General features: G+C 37.5%; 1 protein-coding gene across 4 annotated transcripts in view; it reads right to left on the bottom strand.

The window, feature by feature from the left end:
* Positions 1–617: 617 nt before the first annotated feature.
* MYPN (myopalladin) overlaps positions 618–20,531 on the bottom strand; it is a 118,394-nt gene continuing 98,480 nt past the window's right edge. For all 4 annotated transcript variants that reach the window (XM_067552615.1, XM_067552617.1, XM_067552618.1 and 1 more), the window contains 6 exons: positions 19,004–19,086; positions 17,891–18,017; positions 16,114–16,321; positions 15,208–15,373; positions 10,998–11,131; positions 618–6,000 (listed from right to left, as the gene is read on the bottom strand). In XM_067552615.1, coding sequence (XP_067408716.1) covers positions 5,831–6,000; positions 10,998–11,131; positions 15,208–15,373; positions 16,114–16,321; positions 17,891–18,017; positions 19,004–19,086 — 888 coding nt within the window. In that variant the 3' untranslated portion in view covers positions 618–5,830. The remainder of the gene's footprint in view (positions 6,001–10,997; positions 11,132–15,207; positions 15,374–16,113; positions 16,322–17,890; positions 18,018–19,003; positions 19,087–20,531) is intronic.

Raw genomic sequence — 20,531 nt, 5'->3', positions numbered from 1 at the left:
CCTCCTTTATATTCTTGATCCAAGCTCTGTAATGTTTCACTGTCTTCATGAGAGTTTTGGGTAGGAGTTATGTGCAGGGTAGAGGATTAGCATGGCTAGCAGATCTACTGACTTCATGGATTGTCCAGTCCTAAACCTTCTGAGGCACAGTGAACTTCAGTGGCTAATACAGTTCCTGGGTGACCACAGCTGATTGTGCGACTCTGGCTTGGAGCTGGATCTTGCAAAGTGCTGAACGAACACTCTAGTGGTGATTCAACCAAGCACTTGAAGGGGATGAGAATTTCACCCACAGAGCAAGAGCACAAATTAATCATGCAAATTTAGCCTAAAGAGTCACTCCCAGCTGAAATGTGTCCAGTGCATTTATTTAAAAAAAAAAAAAAAAAAAGACCACTGGTGTACATAAAACTGCTGCTTGCTAATAAACACTTGTCTAATAGTATTTTAGGGTTTTCCTCCAAATGATTCAGGGCCTATTCCTGCATTTACTCTGTGCATGGAGTCTCCATTGATTTCATTAGCTCTCAAAAACAAGCCCTGAGGAGACCCATGGTCCTGTAACACACTTTTGCCAAAAATTCTCTGAAAACATGTCAAAGAAACACACTGTGATATACAACTTTGAAGCATTTATTTAAATGGGATGAGGAAAAATACATTATTGAACAGTAAGTTTTTAAAAATTTTATATGCATTTAAAATATATTTTAAATCCACAACATGTTCTTCCTATTTAGAATGACCGTATCATTAGATCAAAAAAAAAAAATCCATTTAAACCAAGAAAAAAAGTAAAATATAATTTTAAGGCTCAGAGTGAACATTTTCTATTGGAATTAGTAAGGCAATTAACAATGAATCATTTATTCAGTATTTAATTTAACAGATTAAAGTATTTCATTAGATCTTCCTTTGTATATTTGCTCAGGTACTGTTTTAGTGGGTATGAAAAGTCACTTTTCAGAGACTGTTTTAATTCTTCTGGCATTAACAGTAGGATTGAGTTCTTTGTTTGCAGTACCTTACTACTGACAGTTGCAAGTAGCAACTATGTACAAATTCAGGAAAAGACTGCACATGTTGGCTCAAATTTTCCAAAGCATGTGCCCTATTTTGCCCTCCACACTTGCACACATCAGGTATTCAGAAACTGTCTTCAGTCCTTGCCTTCAAAAAGACAAGAATGCCCCGTCCTGTTTTCCTTAGGCGTGGCAAGGCTGCTGAGGATTGGACCTGTACATTTTAAATGTTTAATATTTTCAAAACAAAAGTGCAATATTTGTGCTTTCTAAAATTTTGAAGACAAAAACTGCCACTCGAACTATCCTCTGAAATACCCTGAGCCTCTATGTTAACACATGTGAAGCTATAAGGCTGGAAAGGAACCAGAAGCCAAATAAAGCTACAAATGTGTGCATTTGAAAATATTCAGTTATTTAAAGTATACAATTTTAGAGTCACTACATTTAATTGGTGAAAAATTCTACTTAGTATTGTAGTTGTTAAATGGACATCTAAATGATAATGACTCTGACTTCAGTGTGAAGATTCTGGCATGGATTTTTTTGTTATTATGGCCTCTACTGAATAAGACAACAGGATACCTTTTTTGTACAAGGTCAAATTAGTTACTGTTCATTAAATAAAATAAAACAATGAAACGCCAAGCAAGCTGTTCAGGAAGAAATCACAATCACAGAATCTCTAATGCTTCCTGACACCCTATCATTACATAGAGCCATCCTTCACATAATATTAACTTCTCAGATGACATCACATGTTCTGTGATAATCACTGTTGCCCTCTGCTGCTTACATAAATATGCTTACAGTTTTTCAACAGTCACCAACACACATGATGTTTTATGCCTTTCTCTACCAAGTTTTCATTATGACAAGCACAGTCCGATCTATTAGCTATTAGTGAGCACAGTCAGATCTATTAGCATTAATATCTATGCACCCATACTTCCTTTTCATATTCCCATTTTGGACACCATGTATGCAGAGCAAAAAGATTCTGTAGCTATTAACAAGAGTGGAAATTAATTTTATTGTTTCTGAATAAGAATGAATCTATTTGGTAAAGCTCTCAATATCTTTTTGATACAAGTTACTTATACTGGACAAAATTTTGTTGTCTTTCATGTAGCAAAACTCCCATTTAAATTAATCGGAATTTTGTTGAATTACAGGCAACAGAATTTGATCTACAGCGACTGCTGCAAGTTTAGGACTAGACTCTGAGCTCATTTATATACTACATACACTGAAGTATCGCCATTGACTTCAGTGTTCAGTGTATGCTGATGTGAATGTGTTCCTGGCCCTTAGCTAGTAAATAAGAGTGAAAAACAGTGTTGTTAGCTGCCAGATTTTGGGGACCGAGTTTGGCCTACCTCCCGTTATGAGAGATATCAGGAGCCTCTTCTTGAATGACCAGGAATTGGCTCTTCATTCATCTCCCTCCTTTAAAACACTTTTTCCGGCAAGTCTTTCAGTAATACCTGCCTCTCCTCCCAACTGCCAAAGTACAGAACCTATATTTTGAAAAACATTGTACCACTTGACCTTCAGCCTATCTGTCATGGCTGTGAATCATCTCTCAGTTATGGTGGTGTAAATCAAGAAACACTATAGTGAAGTCAGTGGAGTTACACTGCTGTAAAATTGGCATAAGGGGGAAGAAATTCAGGCCATATGTTTGATCTGTGTTCTTTGTGTTTTAATTTATACTTTAAGTTCCTTGGAGTGGGGATCATATCTTTCTCTGAATTTGTATAGCTGTGAGAACACTTACTGCCGTCAGCAATACTAGTACGTATAATATTAGCACAAATAATAATATATCCTTATGATATGATATTTATATGTACTAACAAGGTTAAATATGCTGCTTTTCCTGTCTTTCAAACTATGCATAGAATGTAGGTAACATGATTGCTCTTGGACCTATTACCTAATAAAGTTAGATTCATTCATTTCTTCTAAACCTGGCAAGTTTGTGCAGATTCAGTTTCTTAGTTTGTTATTAAATAACTCAGTCTTTATAAGATATTTAAGCTTGAAAGGGTTAGATATTTATCAGTAAATATTGATTTCACCATACACTGACTGGTGAAAAAGTATTTCCATTGATGATAATTGAAATTTACATATAGGCAAAGTAAGAAAAATGCTGCTTGAGAACTTAGAGTTTGATTTAGGGAAACTTAATTTATATATGTTGACAATGTGTTTAAATGGTTATAAAACTTAACTTTTTGAATCTCAACGTGTACTGTGATTAAGTAATTTTTGTCTAACACCCCCCGCCTCCTCGATCATTTCCTGTAGCTGTTAACATTTGATAAAAATAAATGCTTAAAACTCATAATTTTGTGCAATTGTGGAAATTTAAATCAATAAAATTTTTAAATATGCTTAAATAAACATTAATGTCATTCACTGAAATCATAAAAAATGAAGATCAAATTCTGCCAAGTTTAAAGATACTCAGACAGGCAGGAGAGAGTAACGTTTCTAGCATTGCACTGTAGCTTGATTATTTCTATGAAAAAAACTAATTTAAAAAAAAATTAATTTACAAAATCAAATTTTATTTTTTTTAGAAACATTATAAAATGAACATGAATAGTTGTGAAAGCTGCCATATTGACTGCCAGCATCACAGACTGAAGGTCTATTTATTTAGATTATTTTTTTTTCAAAATTAGCCAATAGTGTGGAGAACCTTAATTTGCCAAACTTGAGACTCCTTGTGCCTTTTTTCAGAGCGCTCACAACTTCAACTGAAGTCAATGTTCTACACTTCTGAAAGTCAGGCCAAAAGGTATCTACTGTTAGGCACCACAAAATGAGGCCGCTGAAATCAATGGCTCACTTTTTTTAGCCTTAAAGAAGACAGGTGTAACACAGGCAGCGAGTGGTATTTTTACCTTCCCACCAATATGCCTAGAGCTTGTTCTTGGAGGAAACCCTTTAGGGGTGCAAAAGCATTTCAGTTTCCCAGCCCATTCAGTCTTTGCTGTTTCTGCTGAGACTGCCAGCAAGGGCATCAGTTAGTATAATTGTGATAGTGGTTTTTGTGTTTTGGACTCCACTCAACTAGGAAGTGCACCATCATCACAAATTCACTTCCTTTGAATCCTAGATGGCCATGAGATGGTCATGCATAGGAGAGATTTGAAGATCACCTGACAGTGAAAGGCTGTGTATCTCCTTCCCGGTCCCTTAACATACCCAATGCTCTATTAACTCTTATTCCTTTATTTTTCATATTTAGTGCATGTACACTTCTAATGTAGGAGCATTTTATTTTCAGTGGTGTTTTTTTTTAAAAGTGTAATTTGTCCATGCTTTAGTCTCTTCTTTCTTTCACTGAATTTAATTCCTTTTTTTAAACTCTGAAGAAACACTGAATTGCAAAGCAAGCCAAATAAGACCTAAAATTACAGCATCTGTAAATGTGATTTTAAGCCCCACTATGATTCCAGTTAGAACCCCATGGCTATCTCTGATGAATTTTAAAGTAGTAAGTTAAAACTGCTTGAAAATAAAGTCCAAATCATAGAGCTCACCAAGGATTGAAATGTGCAGGAAATCATCATATACATTCCTAACCTCTAAGCATTGGGTCAGAAGGTTGTCAATAAAATTATATAAAAGAGAAATATACTGAAAATGCTTGTTTAGTGCTGTCAGTAAATATGTTTTGTTATAGCCTCCTATAACATTACCTACTTTTTACCTACCTGCTTTACCTACTATTTATCAGGGTTCAATATTTACTTTTGCTTTATACTAACTACTACTATGTTTCTTAAATACTATAACTTTTTTTGCGTTTGATGGATGCATTTTCCCCTGCTTTAACAGTAGGAACTCTACCTGTGATGTAAGTTTTCTAAATAATCCTGAAAGAAATTTTAATTGCGCCAGGCCACAGTTCTTATTTAGTTAGTTCAGCAAATGAGCCATATGAGGTACTTTTTCATGTGGGCATGTGAAAAACTCAGGTGGAAAAAGAGACTTGAATTTAAAAACCAAAAAGTTACAAGATCTGTACTCTGTGTGTTTAAAATCAGGGAATCACTAAAACTGAAAAGGAACAAATATGACGCACAATATACAGTAGTTTCAGCTGTAATGAATACAATATGTGCTTCATACAATATAGGATAAGATGTTTAGTTTCATATGTTAATGGCCTAAGCACATGCCTTATTATCTTACTGTATGATTCAAAACACCAGGGATACACAAGTTATGGTACACACACACACACAAATACAAATATATACTGTATTTAGCTGTACCTCCATGAAATGCTATTTTTATCTAGTCTTGTCTTCTCTAATAATGATCGCATATAAAAATTATGTTCCAACTTTTCTTATGCAAATCCTTGTAGGATTACATTCAAAATCAATTTTTTTAATCCTCTTTCAGAACTATCACAGTCAGTTCTTTCATTGGCGCTATCCACTTAAACACCACAAATCCTTAACTTTTGCTTGTTAAGCTTTAACTGAAGCAGTAAAAAGTGGTATTGATTTTTAAATGCTAAAAACTGTCTCTTCACTCTAAGGTTCTCAGAAAAAGACATAGTACTGAACTTTTTGCGCTACACTCTATGCCATAATCATCCTGTAGTAAAATACAATGCAAACATCTTGTACAATATGTAACTTGCAGCAGTTCCAGCAGCAGAACACTAAAAATAAGTTGCTTGTAAACCTTGAGGCTCTTGGCTTGTACCTTCTGGTTTTTTTATTTTTTCTTCACAGTTCTAGTACTTCTGCAGGTATAATTGGAACCGTAGATTTTTAAAGTTCTTCACTTTCCACCACATTCTGGGATGGGGATGAAAACAACTTTGGCATTTCAACATCTGGGAAGGCAGAAAAAATGTCAAGTCCTTGACCATTGAGGTTTGCATACCGGCCACCACTAGGTCGAAACTTTATTGGTAGTGGAATCTGTTGGTGCCATTGGGCTGAAAAAACAGAAACAACAAAGAGAAAACATAACTCCAGTAAAGTCAATGTTTATTTTAGCTTATATATAAAAAGCCAATGGAAATTTGCACACACATTTGGAAAGTGGTGCTTTCCATGTTTCTAGATGGGAACCCTCCTCAGTAAGTCCTTTTAAAGAAAAAGACAATTGCCAATGTAGGATCTGTTCCTTCAAATATCCTCGAATAAGGATAAGTGCTTTACAACCATGCAAAGTCCTGTTGGAGCCAGTGGGTGAAATCCTGGCTCTACTACATTCAATAGCAAAATTTCCAATGCCGACAATAGGACCAGGATTTCACTCCCTGGACCTACTCATGGTTGTAAGCACTACAGTCAATAGTAAGAGTTTGTAGGATCAGCAAATAGAGATCAACAAAACAGAAAACTCCCTCAGCAGTGATTCTCTCCCCCGCCCCCAAAATAAAAAATCGGGAAGATTTTTTTATTTTTTTTTAAAGAGAAATAGTTCTGATTTTGGTCCATCTCTAATTCTCACTGTAGCTTCTCTCTGTAGACTGTGATTATGAACAAATTATCAATTTTTTATCAATTATTAAGCAAAATAAAAGGAAATATACAGATTTATCTAATTATAAATCTAGTTACTAACAGCTAATTAGATTCAGTGATATTAAAATGTAAATACAATTGCACATTTAAAAGTAACGCTGAACTTTTTTTGAAGTTAATTATAATACTAATACTTAGCTATTCTATAACAATATAGTTCTCTAACTTTTACAAAGCCTCTTTGAACACCTTAATCAGAGTCTACTTTTGTGCACATAACCTCCAATTTTGCACACAAATGTGACATACCTATTTCTACCAGAAATCATTTGTGTATATTTGTGGTAGTTGGATGCAGAAATTCAGAAGCTGGTGTGCAGATTTGAAACCCATTTGGAAAAACTGTCCTTTAAAAAGTAGATCCATCTTCTTAAATTTTGAGATGAAGTTGATTCCATAGCTGACAAATGCAATTTCTAAATATTTCAGATTCAATCATTTCATATTCAAACAATATAGTGATAGTTAGGGCATATTTAGACAATTGACAGATGTAATCAATACTGATCTGTTAGAAAAATAAAGCAGCTAATCATTGGAGAGATGCCTGGTCCACTGTCAGTGAGTTTTTGTAAATAAATACAAATAGTAAAATCAATAAAAAGGTTTACAGGAATTGGGGCCAAATTGTAGAACAAGGTGATTTTCTGGGATAAGCAGGAACACAGTAGATATTTAGGCTGCAGCTTTGTGGTAGCTGGATGAGCAATACTATGTGGAAGACCTGTAAATTATGGAACTAACTATATTACACAAGTGTAGAATTCTTTATCTCTTCTCGGCACTGAACTTTAACTCTAATTTTTTTTTCATTAATTTTCATATAATTTTTTACTCTAACCTTTTTTAAGGTTCAGACTAGTTTGTATAAACAGTCCTTTCCTTCTTCCAGTGTCCAACACGTTCCCTCCTTTGTGATACCTGTCACGCTGGCTGGATTGGTGGTGGGGGGGGCCTTTAGTATATGGTTTAACATCAATATGTCAAAATCATAATAATTCATGTGAGATATGCCATGTCAGGTACTGTTAGAAAGTATGTTAAAATGTATTAGGTAAGATTATAATACTTATGTTCATATGTGATATATGTAATGGAAGTTATGGATATGTTTGATATATCAGCATTTCAAACTGTGCTGTATGGGTAACGACTCAGACAGGATGGCTGCAGAACAATAGCCTGCCTAATGGTCCATTGAGACACTTACAGGTGCAAGGGGTCCAGGGGGAGAAGCCAGGGATATACCTGAGGAGTCACCAGGTCTGGCCCATGTGACTCTGGACTCCATTTTGGTTACTGTGAAATTCCACAAGACAGCATGGCCAGGGCCAGGAGGTATATAAGGCGGTGGCCTGAGAAACCATTTTGTCTTTTGTTCCTGTTCAGCTACAGACACATACCTGCCTCTGGATCAATTCACCTGCAATTGAACTGAAGGACTAAGACCTATCCAGATACTGGATGTATGCCAGAGGAACTGTACAAGCCTACAAACTCCACAATTCTTCTAGAAACCTGATTATGTATGAACTTTTAATCATTTGTATGTTTCTGATTACTTTAAGCCTTTAACATTTCTCTTATGGTTTATTTCTTTCTTTTATAATAAACCTTTAGTTTTAGTTACTAAAGGATTGGCTGGCAGCATGGTATTTTGGGTAAGATCCAAATTTATATTGATCTGGTACTGTGGCTGACCCTTTGGGGTCAAAGGGAACCTTTTTAGTAAAGAGCATAGAGTTTAAACAACTGGTCTCTTTACTTGACCTAGTGGCTGATTGGGAGGTGGAGACTGGAATGCAGTAAAGGGGGCTGTGTGTATTAGTGTACTGGTTTCTTGATAACCGGTTTGTGTGAATCAGAAGCACAGTTTGTGGCTGGTTGGGAAGTCTGGCTTCAGTGCCACCCACCAGTGCAGGGAGAATCTGCTCGCTTTTTACAGCCTGCCCTGACCTTGGCATTCTCAGGTGGCTGCCCTAGGCACAGAAGGGTCACAATACCCCTTCTGTTGATTATACTTTTTTTTTTCTTTAAAATTTGAGGTTCACTGAATCGGAGACAGTGGAGCTGGAGAAGATCTATAAACTACCACTGCAGGGTTGTTTCCTTCTCTGTTTGTTCTAGCTTTGTTCTAAATGGCACAAATAATGAGGCTTCCCCTGGTAAATTTTATATGGAGTCTCTTAGAAAATGTTTTCTGATACTCAGTCCAAATTTTCATACATCTTTTATTTTAATTGGACCACCTAAATAATTCCTTTCTATTCTGCACTTTACACCCTTCAAGTATGTGCTTTAAAGTTTGGAAGCTTTAGATATATTGATTTTATTTAATTTATTTTAATCTTTTTTTTAAAAAAATCTCTCTGGTTCCTTATGTCTATCATCGAGCATTAAAATATAAAATACAGTTCTCCATAAGGCCACTGAGTGGCAGAAACTGACAAAGAAGTGGACTGAATACATTGCACTGGCTACCTGCTTGTTTTCTTTTTTCCCAGACAGTCTAGTAATTCCTTTTAAAGTGTATATTAAAAGGATTCAAAATTCTCAGTTTGTGGCTAATGCTGCAGAGCAATAGTCTATGAAGTGTATGTGAACTATCTTATTACACAGCTTAGGCATTCAGGGTAAATGTTTTTTTTAATACCTTACCAGAGACAGATAATGGCTATGTTGTTATTACAATAGTCATTCACTTTACTCTAGGGGGTCATAGCTGCTAAATATCATAGTTTTAGACAGAGTGTTCAATACCAGATGAACTGTGCATGATGGCTATACATGTTCTTGTGGAAGCATACGAAGTGGTTGATAAATCAAGTGAAATGCTCTGATACCTACTTGTAGAAAAGACTACTAGTGAACAGAACAAATTCCTGAAAGACCAGAATTTGAACCTACTCTTATATTCAAGATTTTCTTTTCTAAACAGACAAATTGAATGAATATATAACATAAAGACATGGAGGAAAAGACCAAGGTACTGGACTGCTAAAAAATAAAAGAGCCTTTCAGCATTAAGTCACTGGCTTCAACCGAGGACAGATTGATTTGACTGCCAAAGTTGTTCAGTGGTCTATCAGTTTTTAAAGTAATTGTTATGGTGCTCTAGTGGTTGCATCCCTGCCATCTTCTACTGGACATTTTCATAAAGACGAAGAGGGACACCTTTTTATACGGATTGCAACTCTGATAGAAAAATACACCCATTTATTCGTTTCCTTCCTTTCACTTCTCAAATTGTTCTAGCCACTGAACTGCACAATTCTCACTTGGCTAAATGGAAAAATAGACTAATAAAATCTGAGAGGTACAGACAGTGGAGAAAAAGGCCATGTTCAAGAAAGAATGAACATTACTGCTTGACTCAATGGTTTCATCTAATTATATATGCAGAAAGTAATCTTATTGTCCCAAAACCCACTTCCCTGTGAAATTTCTCTCCATAAATATATATCTTAGAAACCTTTAATGTTTATGCTGGTACTTGCTTATATTTGTGCTGATCCTGACCCCGAATGAAGTCAATGGGAACACAGTGTCTCAAACTTGCTCTTATATCTCTGTATTATTTACAATAAAAACTGATGAAAAAAGTTTTCTTGTGAATTTATTAAATTGCATGGGACATTGTTAAATGGCATGTATGTCAAGTTATTAATTGAGATGCAATGAGACTTTTACTTTTCATATAAAAATGTCACATTTACATTGCTATGTGTTATGAAATTATACTATAAATAAATTAGCTGAAGAACAAAAAATTATTTATTAGGCTGCTCCCTGTGGGCTAGATTGAGTCTGTTTGCTTAGCCCAGTGTAAGAGGTGGTGCATCACTTTGCTTCCTCAGGAGGAAGCATTTATTATTATTTATTTGTATTACAGTAGTGCGTAGAGGCCCCAAGAGAAAGCAGGGGCCCATTGTAACTAGGCACTGTACAAAAACATAGTAAGCAAGTCTCTGCTCCAGAATGATTTTATAGTCAAAATAAATAGGACAGAGGAAGTATTATCCCCATTTTACAGATGGGTAACTGAGGAACAGACCAGTTTAAGTGATATGCACAAGTCAAACAGTCTGTGGTAGAGCTGGGAAGTGAACCAAGATCTCCTGAGTCATGTGCACAGCTCCTGCTCTCCCTCTCAATTGCCAAGTTATGATGCAAGAGTGCTAATATGGCCATGCAGAGTCTGTGTGGTTCTTACTCCTCCTTGTAGCCATATTAGGCTGCAGTCATACTCTAACTCTACAGTAATAATGGGTCTATTAAATTTCCATTAATGTCAATGAAAAGACTTCCATTGATTTCAGGAGGAACTGGAACAGGTTCAATAAGAACAAAACCACATAAGTTTTGCTTTGTTTTACTTAATAGTCAATAATAGGACACCTACCATATATATCAAGTCTAGCAGTGCATGAAACAATACCAGCTTCGTTTTTTGCGGACAGAGTGTACCAACCAGCATCTACTTTCTTGGCAGGCTGAATCAAAAGGCAGACGTATCCTGTTGTGTCTTGATGCATGCTGGAAAAAGAAGTGTACTGAATTAGTATTTCTCAAGTGTACATCTGCTGTTTGGGTTTAACATCACATAGAGTAAATACTAAATTATAGTCTTAGACTGCAGCTTTACTCTGTGTAAAAGCAGCAATTTCATACTCAACAGCTCTGCTCCTTGCATGTTCTTGGAATCTGATCTGTTCATTTTAGTGATTCAAATATATGTTTACTCCTCTCAGTCCTGAAGGGCCATCACAGCTAAGAGAGAGTGAGCTGGATTCTATTCCTTATTGTGCATCAGCAATAGAATTGTTTACTAAATTTCAATCAGTTATACCTGTGCAAACTCGTTAAAAACAATTGTACAGTATTTATTTTTCTAACGCAGAAATTGGAGGTGCAATATATGAAATGCCATCAAAATTGTAATATTATTCTTGAAGGAGAACACAAATAGAGGTAGTTATTAGAACTGGTTGGAAATTTTGCTGTAAAATGTTTTTCTGTTGGAAAATGCAGATTCGTCAAAATTGAAACGTTCCAGAGGAATTATTGATTTTAACTAAATACCAGTGGAAACCTGCCTGGTTTCCTGCTAGCTTGCCCACTGCTCTTGCATCCTCTCCTATTATCAGCCCAGGAGTTTCTCTTCCCCCCAGCAACAGCAGTGACAGACAGGAACAGCAAGGATAGGCAACAGTGACACTGCTTTATTCCCAAATGGGAATGTTCAGTTTCTCAGGAAATTCTGAGGTTGACAGTTTTGTTCTGATTCAGAATGAAACAAAATCTCAAACATTCTGAATTTTCCCAATGATGGAAATTCCATCTTCTGGCCAGCTCCAGTAGGAATATTATTCCCAAAGAGTAACATTCACTCCTTGTCCGTCTACACCACTTAACTCACCCATATGGGCTATGCTGAGGTACCACAGACAGAGCAGCTGTGTAACAGTGTACATGCATACCCTGTTTCCACTTAATGTGACTAGATGTTCTGATTTTATAGGGATAGTCCCGATATTCAGGGCTTTTTCTTATAAAGGCACCTATTACTACTTACCCCCATCCCGATTTTCACACTTGCTATCTGGTTATTCTATTCCCACTGCAGAAAGGATTTCCTGATCTCACATAGGCCATCATGGAAGATAAGCTTGGTGGCAAAAGAGGGATGAGCCAGGGCAAACGGCTGCCATTTTATGTTCATGTGGATCCAGTTGTCTTAACACTGTGCAGGTGGCACTGAAGGGTTGGGGGTGGGTTTATGATAGGCTGAAATAGCAGTTGTGTAAGGAAGGGCTCATAGAGCAGTACCATACAGTCTTTGGACTGGGGTGGTGGATGTGTCACCTCCTTGCTCCACAACACAGAGCCTGGATGACTAATACAGACTTCCTGTGAATGTTGTGAATTTCACCCAAAGTAATTAAAATTGAGGCAGGCCAGGGCAGAGGTCCATCCTGTTTTTAACTACTTAGCAGAATAGCCAGCAGGGAGCCAATGACTCCATGTTGAACTAATAGTTAGATCTAATTCAAACATTACATTGACCAAGAGAATTATATAGGAGTAAGAATCCTGGCAAAGAAATCCTAAAATATAAATAATTTTTAAATTAATCAAAGTCAAGGAAATAATTTATAGCAGCTTTTCTTTTTAAGCTAGAAAGCAGTGATGATTCTGAGCCAAAATGCTGTATTCAAACACTCTTGAACTTTAGAAATGTGGGTCAAAATCTGTAGCTGGACTTGAGCCCAAATTTTGCAGTCAGTTCCTATCTCTCATGTGCTAAACTAAAACTCTATCTGAATTTCAGGGCATTAAAAATCATGATCTGAATGTTCTAGCATTGGGTCCATCTGCAGTAAAAGGTGAATGCAGGAAAAATTTAAAACCAGCATTTGTTACAAACACAAGCTTGTTTGCTGATGCTAGTTTTATCTGATGGTGGTTTAATGTCTGACACAGCCACTTTTCTGCTCATTTTAAAAAAAATTAACAAGATGCTTAATGCAAATTTGCTTGGCACTGTGTGAATAATGAACATTATTTTAAAATCTACAATATAAAATTGAACCTTTTAATTGTCTGTACCCTTCAAACCTGGGGAAAATTAAATTTTTTAGTATTTTATTGACAAAAAAAAAAGGACAGTGCAATTTTGAGTTGCAGAAGGAATCCTTTTGCAGAAGTAATCATTTTAAGGAATCCTTAAATTATCCTTTTAATTATCCTATCTGCCCCTCTGATGAGACCTTTGCTAGAAACCTTAATATCAAAGATACTAACTACTTAGAAGAAATGCAAAGAGGGAGCAATGTCAATTAGAAGGCTGGAGGGATTTCCTCATGAGGAAAGATTTTAAAGTTAATTATGCTTAGCAATAACTAAGATGGGACAGAACTGACTGTCACTATGTGGAAGGTATTTAATGCCAAAGACTACAAAAATAGAAGCACATTAATGCTGCAGGCTTGTTAGTTCCAGAGCGGTAGCTGTGTTAGTCTGTATACTGCAAAAACGAGAGTCCTGTAGCACCTTAAAGACTAACAAATTTCTGCGGGCATAAGCTTTCATGGGTTGCAGCCCACAAAAGCTTATGCCCGCAGAAATTTGTTAGTCTTTAAGGTGCTACAGGACTCTCGTTGTTTAGGCTAGTTAGTGTGTCTCTGTATTAAGCGAGATGCAGCCCAGCACAGATTATTCCTGTCCAGAGCAGGAATAAATTGCACCAAGGGTTGGAGTGTATATAGGTGCCAGTTAGGGGCCAAGGAGTTTGTGCACTCAAACATGGAGACCATGCTTCCTGACTGCTAGATGTTGCTCTACTAATCCTTTCTGTGGCAGGTCCTACAGTAGCCTCTTGAGTTGTGGGAAAGAGCAATTCTGGGTGGCCAGCTTCTGCCTCCTGTCCTCCCACTTCCAGATGCAGATTCTGGTGTTCTCCTCTGTGTACCAGGCCAGCAAGCATTTGGGAAATATGAATGAAGAGGAATTATTTAGGGTGGAGAAGGTTAGAACATGTGTATAACTGCAAGCAATGGGTTGAAATAAATAAAAACTTCCTGAATGGGAGATCTGTTAGGTTGTTGGACTAGTGTCTTAAGGAAAGAGGTGGAAGCCCCATTTCTTGGAATATTTAAAATTAGACTGGATGAGGCATTAGCTTAATATACTGTATAGTACATTCTTAGGTGATGTCTGGGGGAGGAACTAAACAGGACCTATAGGGTTTTCCACCTCTGACTTCTGTGATTCCATTTAATTAATTAATTAATTAATTAATTGCATCATCGATAACTGATGAGTTAGACTTTCTTATTTATGCCTACAATGTACCATACTACATTTTAGTCCACTATGTAAATAGAGCTGTAGCTCATTTGTGAATTTCAGATTTTGTATTATAATTGCCTATACTCTTAAAAGTAAATTAAATATTTCCCTCTTATTCTAGAACGAGATATTGCTTTACAATCCTCTTAATAAAGGTCCAGTGTCATTTATGATTTTTCCCCAAATCTACCAGTAAAAAGGCAACTTGAAAGTTTAAATGACCATTGCACTAATAAATTCCAGCAGGACTTTACTCACAGCTCAGCAATCTGATCTTTTTAAGTTTTGTTTTAAAAACTAAGATGACTTAAATGAGCTCTCTTGGCACTGCTTAAACCCTTCTGTGATGGGTTATGTATTGCCAGAAAGACATATAGGTGTTTTACAACTGGCCCCATGTAGCAGAGGACTGTTTGGGGTGAGTATGGGAAGGGGCAATAAGATCAGTGACAACAAGGTAAAAGTAACATACTATGCAAGTGGCTGAAAGACGTTATCACCACTATACTAGTCCATTGGCTGGAGCAGTGGCTGTGTGGTTGAGGGGGATGTGCTGCACTTCTGTACCTTGATCCCAAATTAAGGAAGTAGATTTCATTCCCTTATCCTTTGTACTAAAGCCTAGCTCCATGAAACTTTTAAGTGAGTGAAATGAATTTCATCTAGAGAGAAGACAAAACCCATTCTGGCAACAAAACTTCTGTGCCAACAATCAGCCCAGCCTCAAGGTCACTTTAGCTGTGTGAATGACTGTAGAGTACCTCATCCTTTCTCTGTTTGCAGGGATGGTTTCATTGTCTTTCTTCCAGTAGAATACTGGTGGTGGCATTCCAACCACTCTACCTTCTAATCTGACTGGGTGTCCTTCAGGCACGCCACAATTCTGTAACTTCTCCAGGAACACTGGGGTTTTTTTTACTTCCTTTGCTGGAAAGGAGAAGGAACAATTACTGTACATCAATGACTTTATTCAGTCTTTTGCACTGAGCCGTGTGGAAGCAAACAATCCCAAATGATTCCTATGACATCTTATTAGGTTGTGATTTTATTTTCTAATGGAAGATAGTCAACCTGTTTAAGAGCCAAGATCCTTAAGGGAATGTACTGAAAATCATTTACAGAATTGATTTTTCTATAGATGAATGTATATATATGGGGTCCAAACCCGCTACCACTGAAGGAAATCATTGCTGCAGATGTGGATTTCAACAGCACTTTTGCCATGGCTGCTCAGGTCTGATCAGGTTTATTTAAATAAAATGAGTAGCATTCAGCATTTTTCCATTTAAATATTTTTTAAACTAATAGAACTGTAACTGACATGGTAGGGAGGCAACAGAGTATTTTTAAAACCCAAGGCTATGTATTTGTTGGGGAAGAGATGAAGAGCAGCAATGTATGGAAGCAGGGGGCTGAAAAAGAAAAAAAGATATGGATAAGTAGGCAGGGGTTTGCACATAGATACTTCTGTAAAGGAAGCACTGGACTTGATTCTGTTCCTTACATCAGTTTTACACTGATATAACTTCACTGACTTCAATGGAGTTACTATTGACGTACACTGGAGTGAGGAGACTCAAGTTCAGTACATACAAAGAAATAGATACATGTAATTATAGCATCCTACTGTACATAGTCTTTTATTAAAACTTTTCCGTAAGTCTTACCTACGACACTGAGCTCCAAGCTAAACAAATTCTGTCCTGTTTTGTTGGTTGCAATGCAAGTATATGTTCCAGCATCATTTTGTGTCAAAGGATCAATAAGCAAAGAGTGAACACCAGTCTCTCTGACCAGCATCTTGTGAGTGCTATCTGGTAATACAGGTTTGCCATTCAGAAGCCACATCAGATCTGGAGTTGGTAACCCACTAACCTATCAGACAATGAAACAGAGACAAGTGACATACTGACAAGGAAATTCAACAACCCAATAAATAAACCTATCATCATATAACAGAAGAGTGATGTACATGAGACTCTAGGATGGAAAGTGAGGCCAGATTTAGAACTGATCTGTTCTGGAAAGTTTCCATTAACTGCTGTTTTGTTGCTGATTATTTCCAGAAAAAATATTGGTTCCACAAATAAGATTTGTAAAAAGCAAAATGTTAGTATTCTGCTCATTTTCAGATTAAATGGTTGTCAGAAACCAAAATACTAGATCCAAACTCTTACAGAATTTAATAGGGATGAAACCAACTGGGTCTACAGAACTCACTTGAAACACATAGAATACCTCACTTTGTATTATTAAATTCTTTCCGTATAAATCTTAAATCAACATGCAATAGAATTCTGTCAGTTAATACAATTATTTTATACCTCTATTATATTCTATAGGATTGCTCCATTAGATATAGGTGCTCACTCAGGGTCAAAAGGTCCCTTCAATGGAGAGAAGCAAATGCATAAATTCCACAAATTGGAGAAGGGAAGTGGAACCTACATGGCATGGAGATTGCTTTTCTCCAAACTTGTGAAATCCCCAGTTTGTTTTTAGGTCCCAAGCACTGGTAGGAGAACAGAGCTGGAAAGTAATCAGCTTATATGGCATACTCCTCTAATAAACTCTAAATTATTCTGGAGGAAAATTCAGGAGAAATGGGTGCTGCTACTCGTCAGAGCTGCAATAACTTCCAGTCTGTCTTCTACTCCCTTCAGGGATGGGGAAGATCTAGATGCATGGAGTGGGTCTAGTGCGAGCAGTGTGTGTGTGTATATATGTATGTATGTATGTACATACACATTCTGAGATCTGGAATGGTGGAGGTTGTGAATGGCTAAAGATCCCTCGGCTCTGCACAAATGCCATACCATACCTTAGCCCATTTGTGCAGACACTAATCCCAGCAACCACAACTCTTCAGAGTTGGAAGCATGGGTCAACAAGTTGGGAATTTTTCTCCTCTGTGCACTTTGGAGAAAAAGGGAATGATTGAGGCTCTGTTCCACCTTCCTAAAAGTATCAGTCTTCTAACCATCAATAAAAATACAGTGTGAACCTTGGGATGAACAACATACAATATCGTCAATCGTTTCTGCCCCACGTTTATAGCTGTACAGGTGTGTGTTCAAGCACCTGTTTACAGGATGACTCAATGACTCAACAGAGGAGCCCTACATCCCTATGGAAGTTCTTTCAGTTTACCATTCTGTTAAAGGGTGATAGAAACTAAGCCACATATAATAGTATGAGTTCTTTTGTAAATAAGCCTTCTATTTTGGTGAAATATATACAGCATTTTTCATTCCATCTGGTATGAGCTAGGTAGAAAACACCTGAAACTCAGAGTGGTAGTAAGAAATGAGAGAACAAACATAAGAAAGGCATTAAATAGTAGAAGAAAGTATTGAAGAAAGCCTATTAAAGAAAATCAGGAACATAGCTACCAGTATGTACAGAGAGGGAAAGTAAGAGTGAACCATGAAAATGAGTTAATACCTTACAGTCCAGTCTACAAAGTCGCCCCTCATTAGCCACCATGTCTCCAGGTGCCTGCAGAAAATATGGCCGGAAAAAGCGTTCTTGTAGTGGTTCTTTTTCTCCTTCTTGCACACGGGACCTTGCTCTACAATACAAAACTGTAGGTATGTGTTTGGAAGAAATATAAATAATTTTCCTAAAATTTGGTATTGGGGACAAACAGTAGAAAATGATTACAGAACAGGTGTACAAAGAAAAGCATTAAGTACAATATAATATGTACAAAAGTCATTCCGTATTTTTCTGTCATAATTTCTTTTTGCTAATCCATCCATTTCCACTAACTCCATTGCAATTGTGATTAACTGTAGTAATAATAATACTTTGCATTTAATTAGCACCTTCCACCTGATGATATCAAACACTGTATTGAAGTTAGTAAATTAAACCATAACTAGGGAGGTAGGGAAGCACTATTATCCTCATTTTACAGATGTGGAGAGTGAGAGACTGGCAGCTTAAAGCCAAAATTAAAAAAACAAACAAACTAGTTATGTTAGATGACCAAATTGAGACACATTAAATGAGCTTGATTTTTCAGAAGGTGGGTGTTCAGCAGTTTCTGAAAATCAGCTACGTTAGGGTGCCTCAGTCAGGCACCCAAATTCACTGGTCACTTTTGAAAACCTTGGCCTAAGTGATTTGCCTTCATTAAACACAGGAAGTCCATGACAGGAGCAAGAATGGAATTTAGATCCTTTGGCTTAAATCCTGCTCGCATTGAAGCCAGTGGGAGTTTTGCCTTTGACTTCAGTGGAGCCAGGATTTCACCAACCAACTCAAAGTTCTGAGCTTTAGGTCAAAGAGCCATCCTTCCTCAATTAATAAGCTTAGTGCAAACTATCCTCTAGAAACTTAATTATACCAAAATCTCAATGAAGGAATAAAAAGATGAGCAGATAACGTTGGAACAGATAGCAAATGTTAACCATGTCAATAAAATTCTATGGCTGTAGACCAATAAGCACCAAGAGATTAAAGTAAATCACTCAACCTGAAAAATCTTCTGGGTCAAAATGACAACCCTGGTAAAGCGAAACTCTATAATTCTGGCATTGTACTTCATCTTACCTGTGAGACTGAATAGTTGTTGTTAATCGGCCACGCATGGGAACTGTCTGAACCATCAAGTGGCCAGAACAACTGATTCTCCCCTGAAAAACAATGGAAAGTAAAATTAATTATCAGTTAACCACTCATTCAATTCATTATAAGTCTTTGACTTCTACAGTACATTTTGGTACTTACGTATTTTAAACTGTGAATGTACTACAAGGCTTTTATATAATATCTTTAATAAAACAGTATTACTTAAATAACGTAAAGTGCCACAAAACAATTTGCAATTTCACATCTTTCAAAATATATTAATATTTAAGGGCCCTGTGATGGGGTGGACCTACCCCACACTAGAGATCCTGCATTATGGACGGAGGAAATCCCACCGACCGTGTTGGGCATGCTGCAATTCCTGCCTCACTACAAAAGCGAGCAGCCCAGCTCATTCAGGGCTGACTGCCAAGGAGGAAGGACCCCTGCTAGAGGATCCTGCCACAGAACCAGCACAGCCAGGGACTCGGACAATTGGAGACCTGGGAACTCCAGGAGGAACCTCGGAGCCTGCAACCGCCTACCCAAAGGCTGGACACGCTGAAGGACCTGGGGGCACAACCAACTGATAAACCACCATCAGAGGAGATGGGGAAGGAAGTAGCTCAAGGAAGGGGCTAGCCCTGACCTGTGGGAAGAGTCAGTGTGTTGTGGAAGTATCCCCGCTTACTTGGTGGCGAGTACCCCCACCGTCATTAGGGCCCTGGGCTGGGGCTCAGAAGAACTTGAGGCTCCCCCATCCCAGGCACCACATGCCCCTAGGTAGTGTCCCACTCCCCCAAATGGCCAGCCAGTCCCATGGTCCCCCAGAATCAGGTGACAATACTGACTTAGGCCACTAGGCCACGCTACCTTGACTCAGAAGGGCTGCATATTGACTCTGCCCATTGGGCCGTACTGCCTCGCAACCCCCAATGACTCTGGTCATTGGGCCATACTGTCTCACACCCCTGGACAATCCGACCTCCAAAAAGGGATGGAGGGTACCTACTCCCCGACAGCCCCAAATTCATTCCCTTTGTAGTTCTACTGGAACGGGTAAATCTATTGCAATGAAACCCATTCAAGTCAGTGTAATCGAGGAAAGAGAATGTAAGCCTAGAGTTATACTAGGGATGAATTTGCCCACTATATATAAATTATAGCAGTTTTCTCTCTTTATAGAGTAAAATACAAAGCAACCCATCAACTGTGAGGCTAACGTGATCCTCACTAGACATTTGTCAATCAATGAATGTGTATTTGACAATGTAACTGTTGTCCGCACATCAAACTCTATGCTGCTTCACTAGGCTAGCGTCTCCACTGTGTTCAACCAGTTTTATACCAGTGTGATTCTATTGACTTAAACGTCACTCCATGTCCACAAAACACAGTAACACAGTGGAGAATCAAGCTGTTGTCAACCGTCATGTCACTTTAAGGAATGGCACCATAACAATTTAATCTATCTGGTTTGGGGACTGTATAATAAAAAATATTTGTAGTA

Source organism: Emydura macquarii, unplaced genomic scaffold (assembly GCF_026122565.2).
Source record: "Emydura macquarii macquarii isolate MOO-44397 ecotype Brisbane River unplaced genomic scaffold, CSIRO-AGI_Emac_v2 contig_1390, whole genome shotgun sequence".
Taxonomy (NCBI): Eukaryota; Metazoa; Chordata; order Testudines; family Chelidae; genus Emydura; species Emydura macquarii.
This window is presented reverse-complemented; position numbering and strand designations above follow the sequence as displayed.